At 37.9% G+C, this 12623-nt stretch overlaps 2 protein-coding genes across 14 annotated transcripts in view; both read right to left on the bottom strand.

Annotated features, from left to right (window-relative positions):
• CERS3 (ceramide synthase 3) overlaps nucleotides 1–1392 on the bottom strand; it is a 42260-nt gene extending 40868 nt beyond the window's left edge. The window contains exons 1-2 of one of the 3 annotated variants that reach the window (XM_085515318.1): nucleotides 1329–1392; nucleotides 753–828 (exon numbers count right to left, since the gene is read on the bottom strand). The gene's annotated coding sequence lies outside the window, so the exon portion shown is untranslated. Of the gene's footprint in view, nucleotides 1–370; nucleotides 510–752; nucleotides 829–1328 lie in introns of those variants that run through there. The other 2 variants (XM_085515315.1, XM_085515316.1) reach the window with 2 other exon arrangements.
• LINS1 (lines homolog 1) lies at nucleotides 1091–12499 on the bottom strand. Of its 11 annotated transcripts, none has more exons than XM_085515260.1 (9): nucleotides 12371–12499; nucleotides 11427–11464; nucleotides 9791–9922; nucleotides 8954–9473; nucleotides 8775–8864; nucleotides 7453–7594; nucleotides 6597–7184; nucleotides 3601–3781; nucleotides 1091–2420 (listed from the first exon to the last, which is right to left on the bottom strand). In XM_085515260.1, the coding sequence occupies exons 4-9, from the start codon at nucleotides 9335–9337 to the stop codon at nucleotides 1520–1522; spliced, it is 2286 nt and encodes a 761-aa protein (XP_085371386.1). In that variant the 5' UTR covers nucleotides 9338–9473; nucleotides 9791–9922; nucleotides 11427–11464; nucleotides 12371–12499; the 3' UTR covers nucleotides 1091–1519. The 11 variants fall into 11 exon arrangements, with proteins under 11 accessions (XP_085371386.1, XP_085371387.1, XP_085371392.1 ...); XM_085515257.1 differs by lacking the exon at nucleotides 12371–12499 and adding an exon at nucleotides 12170–12257 and having other exon boundaries at nucleotides 1489–2420; XM_085515261.1 differs by lacking the exon at nucleotides 11427–11464 and having other exon boundaries at nucleotides 12366–12499.
• Between the last annotated feature and the right edge of the window lie 124 nt (nucleotides 12500–12623).

The raw sequence follows: 12623 nt of genomic DNA, 5'->3' as shown, positions 1-12623 counted from the left end.
AAGCACAACGTAAGCACAGAATATGTTGTGTAATAGACATGAATAACTTTATATTGCCTATACAACTTCTACTTGGATATGACACAGAAGTCATCTCAAAGAAGATTAAAGTTCAAGTCTTCCCGTCTGAAGGAATTCATACCATTCAATGTCCCTGGAGAGCACTGTGATTTCCATCTAAAGGCCCTAAGAACTTCATCTGGTCTTCTCCCCCTCCCAACACACAGTTAATTCACTGTCTGAGCACTCAAGACTAATCTAGAAGATGGCCATAGCAATTTGGGGGCTAGAGTTGCCCATTTCACAAACGGCTTGTTTTAACATCTATGTTCAATTAAACAGTTACTGCAAAGGGAAAGAGACAACTTACCTGGTCCTCAAATAGAACAGAGCACTTTCCTTCAAGAGAAAATACCAAGAGGAAAGCTGCTTCTTTCAGAGATGATAAGGTGTGGGATTCCACAGTACTCACTGTTATTGGTATTTTCCCATTGCCTAATCCTCATGAGATCATTACAAGCTGCACGCTAAGTTTACCAACATGAGGTAGCTTCCTGTTTGGAGCACATGCTGGTTTGGATGCTGTTCTGAACTAACTTTCCCCAGCAGAGTCTTAGACGCTTACTTTTCAGGTTATTCAAACTAGATATAATAAGAGATGCAACTATTTAAGATTACATTCAACATCCACCTCACTGCAGATGTTTAAATTTACAATTCTCTACTTAGTATATATATATTTTGATACTTACATGTGTAAAGGAAGTAAGAATTTATGTTAGAATTTCATTTCTCTTGATTTTAAATATAATGCTCCAACAAAAAGTTCTGTAAATAGGTAAAACATGCATTAGTACCATGCATAACTTTCCTTTATAATTAAAGGAACACATCATGAAATATTAAGAAAAACTAAATTTGATTTTCAGTGAGGTAATAACACCACTGATTAGATCAAACAAATAGTACCTCATAAGCACCAGGTGTGCACTTCAACCAAGGAAAACAGATAGCACGGATTGACAGGATATTGGTGGCCCCCCCCACATGTCCACTTGGAGCAGAGCACAGATTCAATACACACAGTATGAACATTAAAACTGTCCCCAACTATAGTACTTTATTTCACTCAACCTCGTCACTGCTTAGAGTCCATAAATTACCATCAGTCTGGCAATCACTACTAAATCACTACATTAGAATGATGTTAAGTATAACTGACAAGACTTTAAATACTGAATGTTGTTGATATTCTTTCAGATAAGTTATTTATTAGCAATTTTTGCATTACTAGCAATTACTACTGACAGAGTGCATGACATACATACCACTAATAAGCCTGAGACCCTGAGGTAACAGATCATGTCACTGAGCACAACTGCAGACTTCTTACAGTGTCAACCAAAACCACGTTTATCCGATTTCAGTATTAATACACTGTCAGGTGCAGAAGGCATGAGCCTCAGAAGTCATTCATCTCTAGTGTAGTAGTTAGAAATCACCAGAATGCTTCTTTGATTTATTGTGAATTCATTTTCTTACTAATCTTCTCAATGTGATTCAGTAGTCTCAACAATGCAGATGGATTATAAGGGAAAAGATTTCTTCTCTGCAACCTGGAAATAGCTTTTTGCAGTTCTTCCAAACACTTTGTTGATTTATAAAGCATCGTTCTTAGGGGAATGATGTTATCCGAAGACACTACACATGCCAAACTGGATGAGGTATTAGATCCCTTTTGTTTCAGAGGCAGCACTTCAGACCTGAGTGTATTCTGTTTATCATCTGTGTAGCTGCAAACAGTTTCCCTTATCATTGTCTCATGCTCCTTATGTAAAGGCATCTGCTTTATGTTTACCAAGCACTCTTTTCCAACTGATTCTAGTTCAGAATCTTCTGAGCTGTCATAATTAACAAGGCTTTGAAGAGAACCCAGCAGAGATGTATTATCATTGCATAGCAATGAGTTAGACTGGTTAGACTCTGCAACTTCATTATCATCTTGCTCTGTTGTAAACACTAAGCACTTGTGAGAAGAAGCCGAAGGTATCAAAGTCTGTGGTTCTGGTTCACAACAAGCATTTTGCAAGCTCACACCAGCCGCACAGCTTTGCTTTTCTTGATGTGCAGGCTTGATAGAAGAAAATGGTTGAGAAGTACCATGCTTGCTATCAAAATGGTTACAGATATTTACAAACTGATGCCAGTCTTCCCTAAGAAGTTTTAAGTACCTTACCAGGTATTCCAGAAAGCAAGTTTCTGATGAAATCAAAAAATCTAGGAGTACTGTGGAATCAAAGGCAATTTTTTCTAGAAAAAATAAAAGTATGCAGTGGGGATTATAGCCACTTGCATGTGTACGGAACTTCCAGCTTTCCTCCTCTTCCCAGCTTAAATTATCCACAGCATCACACCGTAACCTGAAAAGTAGGTTATGAAATGGATTAAATTCAGTGGAAGTTTACAATTAAGAACAGACATTTCCAGCAAATTTTATTCTTGACCTTTTTTTGATGTTCTGTAACAGATAATAAATGCATGCTTGCTAGACCCTACATGTTTTACAATGAGAGATTTCCAGGAAAATATTTTAAATAAATAAAATTCTGTCAAAAAAAAAATTAGCAAATGAAAAAAGCACCTACTAGATTCCCAGCAAGGTAACTTGCTTTGTTGGATGAGCTTCCTATGCAAGATGGGTTTGAAATCTGTATTACAATTTGCAGTATTTTAAAATCCAATATTCCAGAATCAGAATTTCAAGAATTCTGAATTTCATCAGGAAAAAAAATGTAGTTTTCATATTAGAGAGTGAACTCAGGCAGGGGCTAGATCAGACAGCTTGGGAAGCCAAAGCACTTAAAGCGGGTTTTCTTAAACCACATGTCCTTAATTCTGGAAGAAACAATACTTAATATGTGAACAGCTCTCTATAATACTTCTGTATTACTTTTGTAAACTTTAATGTCCACCACATAGGAAAAAAGTAACCTTACATTTAGGTGCCTAAAAATCATTCTGTGTATCTAAGATACTACTTGCAATGTGTTTACACTTGAAGCTGAAAAAATATTTTCTAAGTTCTTATAAGATCTTGTATGTTAACAAACAATGAAGAAGTGAACATTCAGGGAAAATTAAAACAAAAACAAAAACATTTCTGATGTTAATAGTGACAGTATTTACCAAATAACTAGAATTTACAGAGGTCCAAATGTGAGAGCACTGCTTTGCCAGAGGTCTCTAAATTTTTGTAACTTGATTACAAGATTCTTCACGTGTTGAAAGAGAACAGCCTTGCCTTTTATCTGTAGTTAACCACTATTTAGATTGAGAAGGCAATTATTCTCAATTACAGGATATGCTGTGCTATTTAATAGGAATTTGTTGCACAAGTCCTTCATTTCAATGCAAAAAACACTTAACCAAATTATCAGAAAAGTTAACAGCTCTTACAACATCCATTATCACATAATTCAGAGCTTATTACTAAAAAATATTCATCCTTCATATAAAAGTAATCAATGGAAGTGTTATGTATGTCACAATAACCCCATTAAATTATTATTCATAGTTCTGTCAAATAAAACACATACCAACCTATCAATTTTTAAATAAATGAGTAATAAAGCTTTTGCAGCTTCCCACATGTCATCATCTTGCTCTATAAAAACCAAGGAGAGCCATTCGCAATGATGTGCAACTGGGTGAGAGTGCAGGGAATCACTTCTGTTATTCCTCCAGAACATCAGCAGATGGGACATGGAATTCTGAAAGCTTTCTGAAAACAGGAGAGAAAAGGGAAGGGGAAAAAAAAGTAACCACATCTTTTTGTTACTAAACAATATTGGCATTTTTAAAAACTAACAATGCAAAACACTGCACATATAATTTATCATTCCTAAGCTCAACTGATTTAACACAGCATCAAATTTTATAGATAACTTCTGCTTCCTTGGTACTAAAGAAATCTAGAAAAAAAAATAAAAATTAAAAAAATCAGAAAGCCACAAGCAGTTATCTAACATTAATTCTTTTTATCTCTAAAAACACCAGTGCTTAGATGTCAACATTATCAACTAAGTTAACCAGTGGAAAATTGATTTACTTATTATATACTAGGCTCCTCCTCTTTTCCCTCCTCCTCCTCCCCACAGAAGGCAGATAAAACCTGAGAATAGAGTTATCTGATATGTCTATCAGTGTCCTTCTAGGGGACCCAGAAACTCCTGCAGCATGAATCCTCTTACACTTAAGCTTGCAGATGAGCATGTATCACAAAACCTACAGAAATGCCGCTATACCTGTACAGCTGTGGCTTATATTTTTTCTTTGGCTCCCCAATTAGATAGCTCCATTGGTATATAGCAAACTAAAGAAAGGTGAATTATAATCAGGTCAGTGCCGCAGATGTAATGATCTAAGTATATATGTAATGATCTTTAGTAATAATGACAAATTAGAAGAAGATTCTCTGTGTCTGAATTCAGGCACTAATTTTTCACATAATGCAAGCATATGTTGAATATTTCCAATAATAAAATAATTCAAAAAGAAAAACAATTGACATCTTTACACCAAAGGTACTCAGTGGGAATTTTACACTGCTTTTAATACACCATAGCTTGAAGGGCACGGTTGCATCATTTATATAAACAGCAATTACTGCTTTTGAAAGATTTCCTGCAGCATGGGATCAATTTTACTAACAAAGCCATCATTATGTGGTTTGCCTTATTATTTGACCTTAAGAGTTGCTTCTCCTTTCAGAAAAAAAAAAAAGGAACAGCTAATTATCTTCGTTATTATTAATAGTTACTATTCAGAATGAAATTCTCCCCTATAAATCAAAGCTATCTGAAAATTACTCCCAAAATTGGAGTGAATTAAAGTTAAGCCACCATAATTCGTATTAGTGAAAAAGATAGGATCAACGAGCTTCCCAGAAGGGAAGTTAGTCTATTAAAGCATTTTGGAGCTTGTTTTAACCACTTCATTTAATAACACTCCAATAGAAGCACCACTCCTTTCAACTCGAAATTCCTCATGACACCTGTGGTGTTTGAATTTAATTAAACAACTCATTTTTGTAGCACCAATTGGGAAAAGGCAGCCTTATTTTGAGACAGTTTTCCACAGAGACATCTAAAACAGGTGTAACCTACTTTTATTCTATTCATTTGTTCTTAGACAATCTCAGAACTTCTGCAGATGGATTCTAAGTAAAAACCTTCCCTGCAAATACTTAAAATCCTAACAGTGCAACAGGCATCACAAAAGACGTCTTCCACAATACTGAAAAAGTGTTAGAAATTCTCTTGTAAACCTCTCCAGCTGTCCTGTACAGATGAATTAAAAATGGGCTTTGCTCCAGAATATAGACATATAAAAACTAAAATAACATTTACATCTAGAACTTTTCAAGTATCTCACTATACCATAAAAGTACTGTAAAAATACATCCCCATATGAAAAATGAAGTAATTGTGACATTTTGGCACATCAGCATTCAACTGTGTGAAGGAACATATCCATTCTTGGTTGTATTTGACTAGAAACACTATTTCAGAAGTATTTTTCCTTTTTTGCCATCCAGGGCAACATTCTGCTTTGATCATACAATTTGCACATCCAGGTTCACGTGGTTTAGTATCAGAAGACACTCACGTGTCTCTGAGAGGTAAACAGGCCACTGGAAAGATGGAATTGCAGGATGTCTAACAAGCAAAGCGTCTCCCTTAGAGCACACTAGAAGGATAACAGGATACCAGTGAGAAACAGCAAGGCATCCTCTCCTGTCAGGAATGTGAACTGCACAACATTCCTCTGCCATCCCACTGTCTGCTTTGTGGCAATGCCCAAACACCAGAGACCGATTTGCTCTTCTGCTAATCGAATTCATCTCTTCAGTGGATGAAACATACCCAAGCTGAGCAAGAATGAGAAGAATGCCTGGCACCTACTAATTTCAAAGGGCTATATTTCTAAGTTAGAGTGAAGAAAACCACCACTACACTCTGTCAGCTCCCATAATTTCCCTGTCTCTTACTTTACAGCCTCATTATAATATTTACCTCTTCCCCATCACTTTTTCTGTCCCATAGTATTATTTGTCTGGCAGTAATGCCAGTGCCTTCAACCATGTTAAGTAATACTTAAAAGGTCTACCCCCACATTACAAACCAGAAAACCATTACCTGTCCTTTCTTTTCATTCTCCACCCAAATGGAATAGAAGTTTGTGCTATGAACTCTCTTCTCTTTCCAGCTGGAGAAAAGCCCAGTGTTCACAAGCTGGCTCAACTACTTCAACAATTAAAATATGTTCTTAATAGGAAAGGTTTTCTATCTCAAGTGCAGCTGTCACAAGCCCTCCTTATTCCAAGGCTAAGATCAGGAAAAACATACAGAAAAAGCTAATTTAGGCAGGACACAGTGATGGCAATAACAAGCTTTCTGGGTGGGGCTTTTTATTCCACCTTCCTACAACCACAAATTCAGTGGAATGCACTTCCAATCTTAATGAGCCATGACTACAAATTTAAAAGCTTTACAATTCTTGCTGCTTAATGAACAAAATCAAAATGAAAATGTTACCTTTGATTTCAGCTTCTGTATCAGAATTCTGACACTTGAACTCCAGTGTTTTGAGCACAGTCAGACTTAGGGCTCTGAGAACAGTTTGGTCAGAACCGCCTTGAGTATCATCTCCAGAAAGAGCTTCACTGCTTCCAAAGTAGGAGGCCTTTTCACCAAGTGGGACTGCATTAAGCCAAGTCAAATTCACAACTTGCAGGACAGCATTACTTAGTGCAAGCATATCCTCTTTTAAATATGGGTTTTGTAAGAGCTGAGACCCACTTACAGCATCTTCTTGAGGCTTATAAAGGACATATTTTTTAAGAAGCATGATGAACTTCTTCTTGATGAAATAGTGAATTGATGAGTTAATGAGGTTCAGGACATAAGACACTTTTAAAAACAATACTCTCTGACATCTCAGCGGTACCTCTAATTGAGTCCTAGAAGCCAGGAGTGCTTCAAGCAGGTCTACAAAACTGATCAGGTTGTTTGCAGCTTCAGAATAAGGTGAACTATAGAGCTGACTATCAAAATGATATTGCAGAATGGAACTGTAAAATCCTTCAAGTGCAGCATCAAGGGGAGCCAACAACTTCAAAATACCTACAGCAACAAGAAGGTTACAGAGTTGGAGTTCCAGTATGCCACAATCAGCTAAATCACCAGATTAACAGAAAACTAGTGATTATGACTATTTCCAGTTTTAGTGCACATAAAACCCACGTTTTTAATTGCACTTTAACTCTCTATATGACAATGAAGAAAATAAGTGTTGTGCAGACAACATTCTAGAGATCACCAGTAACATCCCTCCCCCTAGTGGACACTAATGTACTGACACTACCATAAAACAACTAGACTATTACAGTACCTGGTTTGGGTAACATTTTATCTTTCATTACATCCTTGAGAACAGCTGTAAGAGTCCACAGACATTCTGCTACTTGGGTACACATAGGGAACTCCAGAAGACTTTTTAAAGTGAAGGTGAGCCAGGTGACATTCACTGCATTCTAATTAAATGAGTTCAAAAAACAAAAACAGTTACAACCACTAAATGAATTAAACAGCAGCACAACAATAATTAGTTTGAGATTCATATCCAGCCATATTTTGATGATATTGACAGAACAAAATCTAAAGGATTTAAAAATCAAAGGTAGCAAACAACGCATCCATCTGGTGTCTTTTAAGCACATAGACCTATACTTACACACCTGAAGTTAAGTCATATATGCATGCAATGAGAAGTGCTGTGTTTTCTAGAAAGGGGAACAAATTTTCCAGAAAGGGAAGTGAAACCTGTTAATGTTAAGCAACCCACATACAGGTAATACTGTAGATGGATGTGCAGCAACTAGACAGATCAATATGATAGGAAAAAGAATTCCACCTGAGGTACAATGACAAAAAGGTCAGCATAACAGAAAGATACCATAAAAGAAATACTTTTAAGATTACTTACCTGAATCAGATTTCAGGTTTGCAGGGGAAAACTCCACCAGGAAGGAATCTCCAGAAAGAAAACATTCCCCAGAGGCAGTTTGCCCTTAAAGGGGTCTAAGAGAGATGCAACCAGGCTCCACCCCTTCTGGTCACACAGCTCAATTGTCTTCACCTGTGTTCACAGATGGAGACTGTCTGCACCTCTCTTAGATCCCACTTAAGGGCTGACTGTGTGTGGGGAAGGATCTCTTTCTGGTAAAGCTTTCCCCTACAGACCTAGAATTTTCTGGTACAGGTAAGCAATTTTATTCTCTTCCTTTGTAGTATCTTTTTATTGTACTGGTCCTTCTGTCATTATACCTTTGTTGTAGTGCCTTTGCCATTATACTAATCTGTCCAGTTAATAGAATAACCCTCCTGCTGTTCCTGATGATAAATGCAATTCAAAAACAGGCATTTTGAGGAGGCTGATGGTCTATATGTTAAGTATCACTAGACTGTGGTTTTACTTTTCTGAAGGAGCAGCAGAGACATATAGACAACAGATGTAGGAAAGGAACAGTACTGGCATTGTTCTGTAAGCCTAATTATGAAAGGATGTAGTCTCAGATTATGGAGTTGTCAGATAGGAACTACTTTTGTACCATATAAAGGCTATAAGAAGTTGGCCATAAAGTCAAACAGAAAAACTTGTAGGTATATATTCACGAAGTGACTCTTCAAGCTGTGAGACTTTAAGATACTTACTTCTTCTTTCAGCTGGAAATATACAAGAGATGCTAAACTTCTTGAAGCTATGTGAGATAGCAGCTGATCATGACTACTGAGAAGACAAACCTGCAGATACATAAAAAGAAACAGTATCTAAGTAGTATCCCTTCCATATCTCTTTTGCAAAAATCTTTTGAAAGGTTACAGATTCTTACCAATTTTGAGTCAGCTTTTGTTTCCTTCAAAAGAAGGAGAAGGACTTCACAGTACTTCTGTCTTGTACTGAACTCAATTTCCTGAGACTCTACTTTAGCAACCAGCATTTTGATCAAAGTTAATTGAAGCAGTATCACTTCTCGTGGACAAAATGAGAAGTTCATTGTTGCTAAATTATGTGATACATCATCTGTTGTAGGGGTAACAGTGTTTTCATGACTCCTAATACTGACATCAGTAGATGGCAGATCACACAATTCATCTCTTTCCTGTGACTGCCCAACACATAGATTAAGAGAAGAGGCGTAATAATAGCTTTCTTTTGGTAACAGAGTGCCTGCCAGTATATCCTTATACATCTGCTGTAGCAGAGATATCTTCATTGTGAGCACATTCAATATATCACAGAACGCTGCAGTTCTTCACCAGTTATTTCTGATCAGTGCAAATCAGCTTTGAAGTTATTTTTATCCAGTAAGAGAAAGAGACAGGCTAATAGGCACTCCTCTTCTAAGTTACCTAGGAAAAAAAGATTATATTATTACTGAACTTAATAGATAACCATAGAGATATGAAAGAACACCACACACCTTTAGACTCTTACTACCATTATTAAACTTAAAAATGCAATTACTCTTTAGTTAAATGGGAATGATAAACTAACTGTTGCAAGAAACTTTGTCCCAGTGCAACATTCATAAAGTATAAGAGTTATAAAGTAGTGAAGAAATTTACATTTCCGATACAATACCACTGAAAATACTGATTTGAAGGAATTAACAAAAATAAAGACGACCATTTCTAGGGTCTGATCCTGAAAGATAGGAGAACTCTACCTTTATGCTGCTAAATCTTCATTTCCTTTGGGAGGGACTGCTTTATGAACAGGCGTGATGTTCCAAATGGGAATTTTCATCTGAACTGGCAGTGTTTATTTCTCCACTCAGGGTGAACAGGACAATCTCATTCTAGTTAAAACAAACAAATAAAAAAGGATCAGTCTATGTGCAACAAAACATAGGACTTAAGGTGAAAGTGTGAATATTCAGGAGAGAACTGGGCTAATTTAGCAAGGAGGACAAAGGAATTAATTTACCTCTGGACATGCAAACCTATTACTCTGAGCACATAAATCTTGTAATCAAAAAGTTTTTTCATATAATGCAAAGGGTTAACTATGCCTTTAAGCTTGGTCACAAGGGTCCAATGGCTGGGAAGTTCAAAATAAAAATTTACTTGAGGTGTAAAAGACCCTTAAAAGCATTTAAATATTCGGAAAAAGATTGAAAAGCTTTATCACAAAACCAATGGAATGTTTCTTTCAATTGCTGGAACATTCAGTGCAGTTTTACAAGAAAACCTATTAATTCCAACCTTTTCTTAAAGTGTGAGCAACTAAGCACCCCAGAATTTCCAGTCATTATGCAAATAGATAAACGGGTGTCAGATCTCTCCAGAGAACAGATTTACTCATGATCACAAGGGTTTCTTTTTCATCAGTGGTTCTACTCTACACAGTTTTAACATATTATCTAACCACTGCCCTTTAATTAAAAGAAACTCATTACCTTTTATCTACTGTGAATTTAGGAGTGGGATTTATTTTCTTTATGGGAATTGTCTTGTATGCTTTTGGGATCCCCCTCTCTTTAAATCTGGCATAGCCAAGGTATGTTCCTGCAGCCAGCTGTTTCAAGCTGTTGGTTAAACATTAAGTTTCCCATCTCTTAACAAGGGAAGAAAACAGTTCAGTCTCTTAATAACGATTAGCTATTCCATTTCTGTTTGTAATCATAATTCCAGTCATCATCACACCAAAGACATTTAAAATTATTGCTTTCTAGGAGAAAATTAACAAACTTTGAGGCTACAAGGGTTTATTAAGCTTATAATCTTCTCACACTTTTAAAACTATCAAGCATTGAGAATTATACTTTCATTTTTATAATATGTTTTGGTTTTTTTAAACTATAACTGAAGCATGCATCGAAAGAATGGCTTCCCAAAGCCATTAAATAGAGGGGGTAGACCAAGACCTGCTACCCAGGCTGCTGCACGTTGCCACAACTGAGCAGTATTTCCCTTGGTGTAGATTTAAGAGAACCTAAAATTAGAAAATAAGCACTTTCCTCTAGGGAATAATCTACAGTTCCCTCTGCTGGGGTATTTTGGATGGCAATGGCTGATCCGGCAACTTCACCTCATCCATAGCAGACCAAAGAACCCTTTCCCACATTCCATGTGTTAGAGATTAGATCTGATACTTAAAATTCCCTCTTCATCTGAAGAATCTATTTGTGATTCTACTTGAGGTGGAAATTTATGGCCTGAAACCTCATAAAACTTCTTGACAAATCATTCGGAATATTTTATGTAGCCATTGTTTCCGTCTTTGAGTTTTATTTCTTCCTACAAGAACATCTAGTAATGTAAAATTATCTCAACACATTTGCTTCTATGTTCAAAACCAACCTGAGCTGTCGTGCACCAATTCATCCAACACAGCAGGGCTGTAAGAGCACAAGAGATTTAGAACTCCTCCACGTGGTATTGGTTGTGCTTTCCCTGATCCCACCATTGCACGTTTCATAGTTTCATAGTTTCATAGTTTCCTGCGGGTTGGAAGGGACCTTAGAGATCATCGAGTCCAGCCCCCGGGATTCGAGCCTCTGTTTGATTTACAGCATTAATTTGCAGAGCACTTTGCCAAGAGGACAGGTAAGGCACGCCATGCTCACACCAAACAGCATCTCATGAGGGGGAGTCATTAAAAGAGATAATACGAGGGGCTTATTTTGAAGAGGTTTAACTTCAAAGAGGGGGAAGGTGTCAGACAGACTCAGTTTGGCTCAGCCATAGTAAGAAGGCACGGTAGAAAGCTCAAAGAGGAAAGAAAAGTGACTGTATCTGCACAAAAGAAATGACAACCCCAGCTCTTGCTTGTGTTATTCATGACAGCATCGAAAAACCAATTAAGATAAGGCCCCAAGTGTCAGATTCCTGCGTAAAGAATAGGAAACAGTTCTGAAGCCCTTATATTGGAGGTGAATCAAAGAGAGAGGGGCTGTACAGAGTAATATAAAACCAAACTAACACGTTTTCTTGTATATTATGTTCGCCATCGCTTGAATTCGGCCTTAAAAGACATAAACCCACGTGGAACTGCAAACACAGAAATGAGAGATGGAAACGGGATGAGGAAAGAAATAACGGACCTGAAACGGCACCTGAGCCCGTCAGCTTTAAGGGCCGTGTACCAGCAGTGACCCAACTCTTCCGCTCTTCGCAGCACCTTTGGCCTGTACCCGGGCCCAGCCCCTCTCAGGGTCCATCCCACCTTCCCCATGAGCCCCCCAGGCCCCACCCCCCTCGTTCCTAGGGGTTACCAGGCCCATCCCGCCCCGTTACTACTCAACTGCTGCCAGGCGACCGCCGCGCCTCACCCGCCCCTTGTACCGGTCGCGGGGAGGCCCAATCCTCCTCCGTTCCATCCCCGGATCCGCCTCAACCTCCCCCCGCCGCTGTCGCAAAACGCTCTGTCTTCACTTTACGGCAAAGGTTGGGCCAAGAGCAGCGGGCGGAGCTGCCGTCAGCCTACTGACCAATCAAAAGCTCCGGCGGCGAGAGGTTGGGGGCGGGACCAAAATGGAGACCTTTGATTGGCTGTTG

This window comes from Coturnix japonica, chromosome 14 (genome assembly GCF_054131305.1).
Source record: "Coturnix japonica strain WE chromosome 14, WE-NBRP24, whole genome shotgun sequence".
Classification (NCBI taxonomy): Eukaryota; Metazoa; Chordata; class Aves; order Galliformes; family Phasianidae; genus Coturnix; species Coturnix japonica.
Note: the sequence above shows the minus strand (reverse complement) of the source record. Positions and strands in the feature narration are given on the sequence as shown.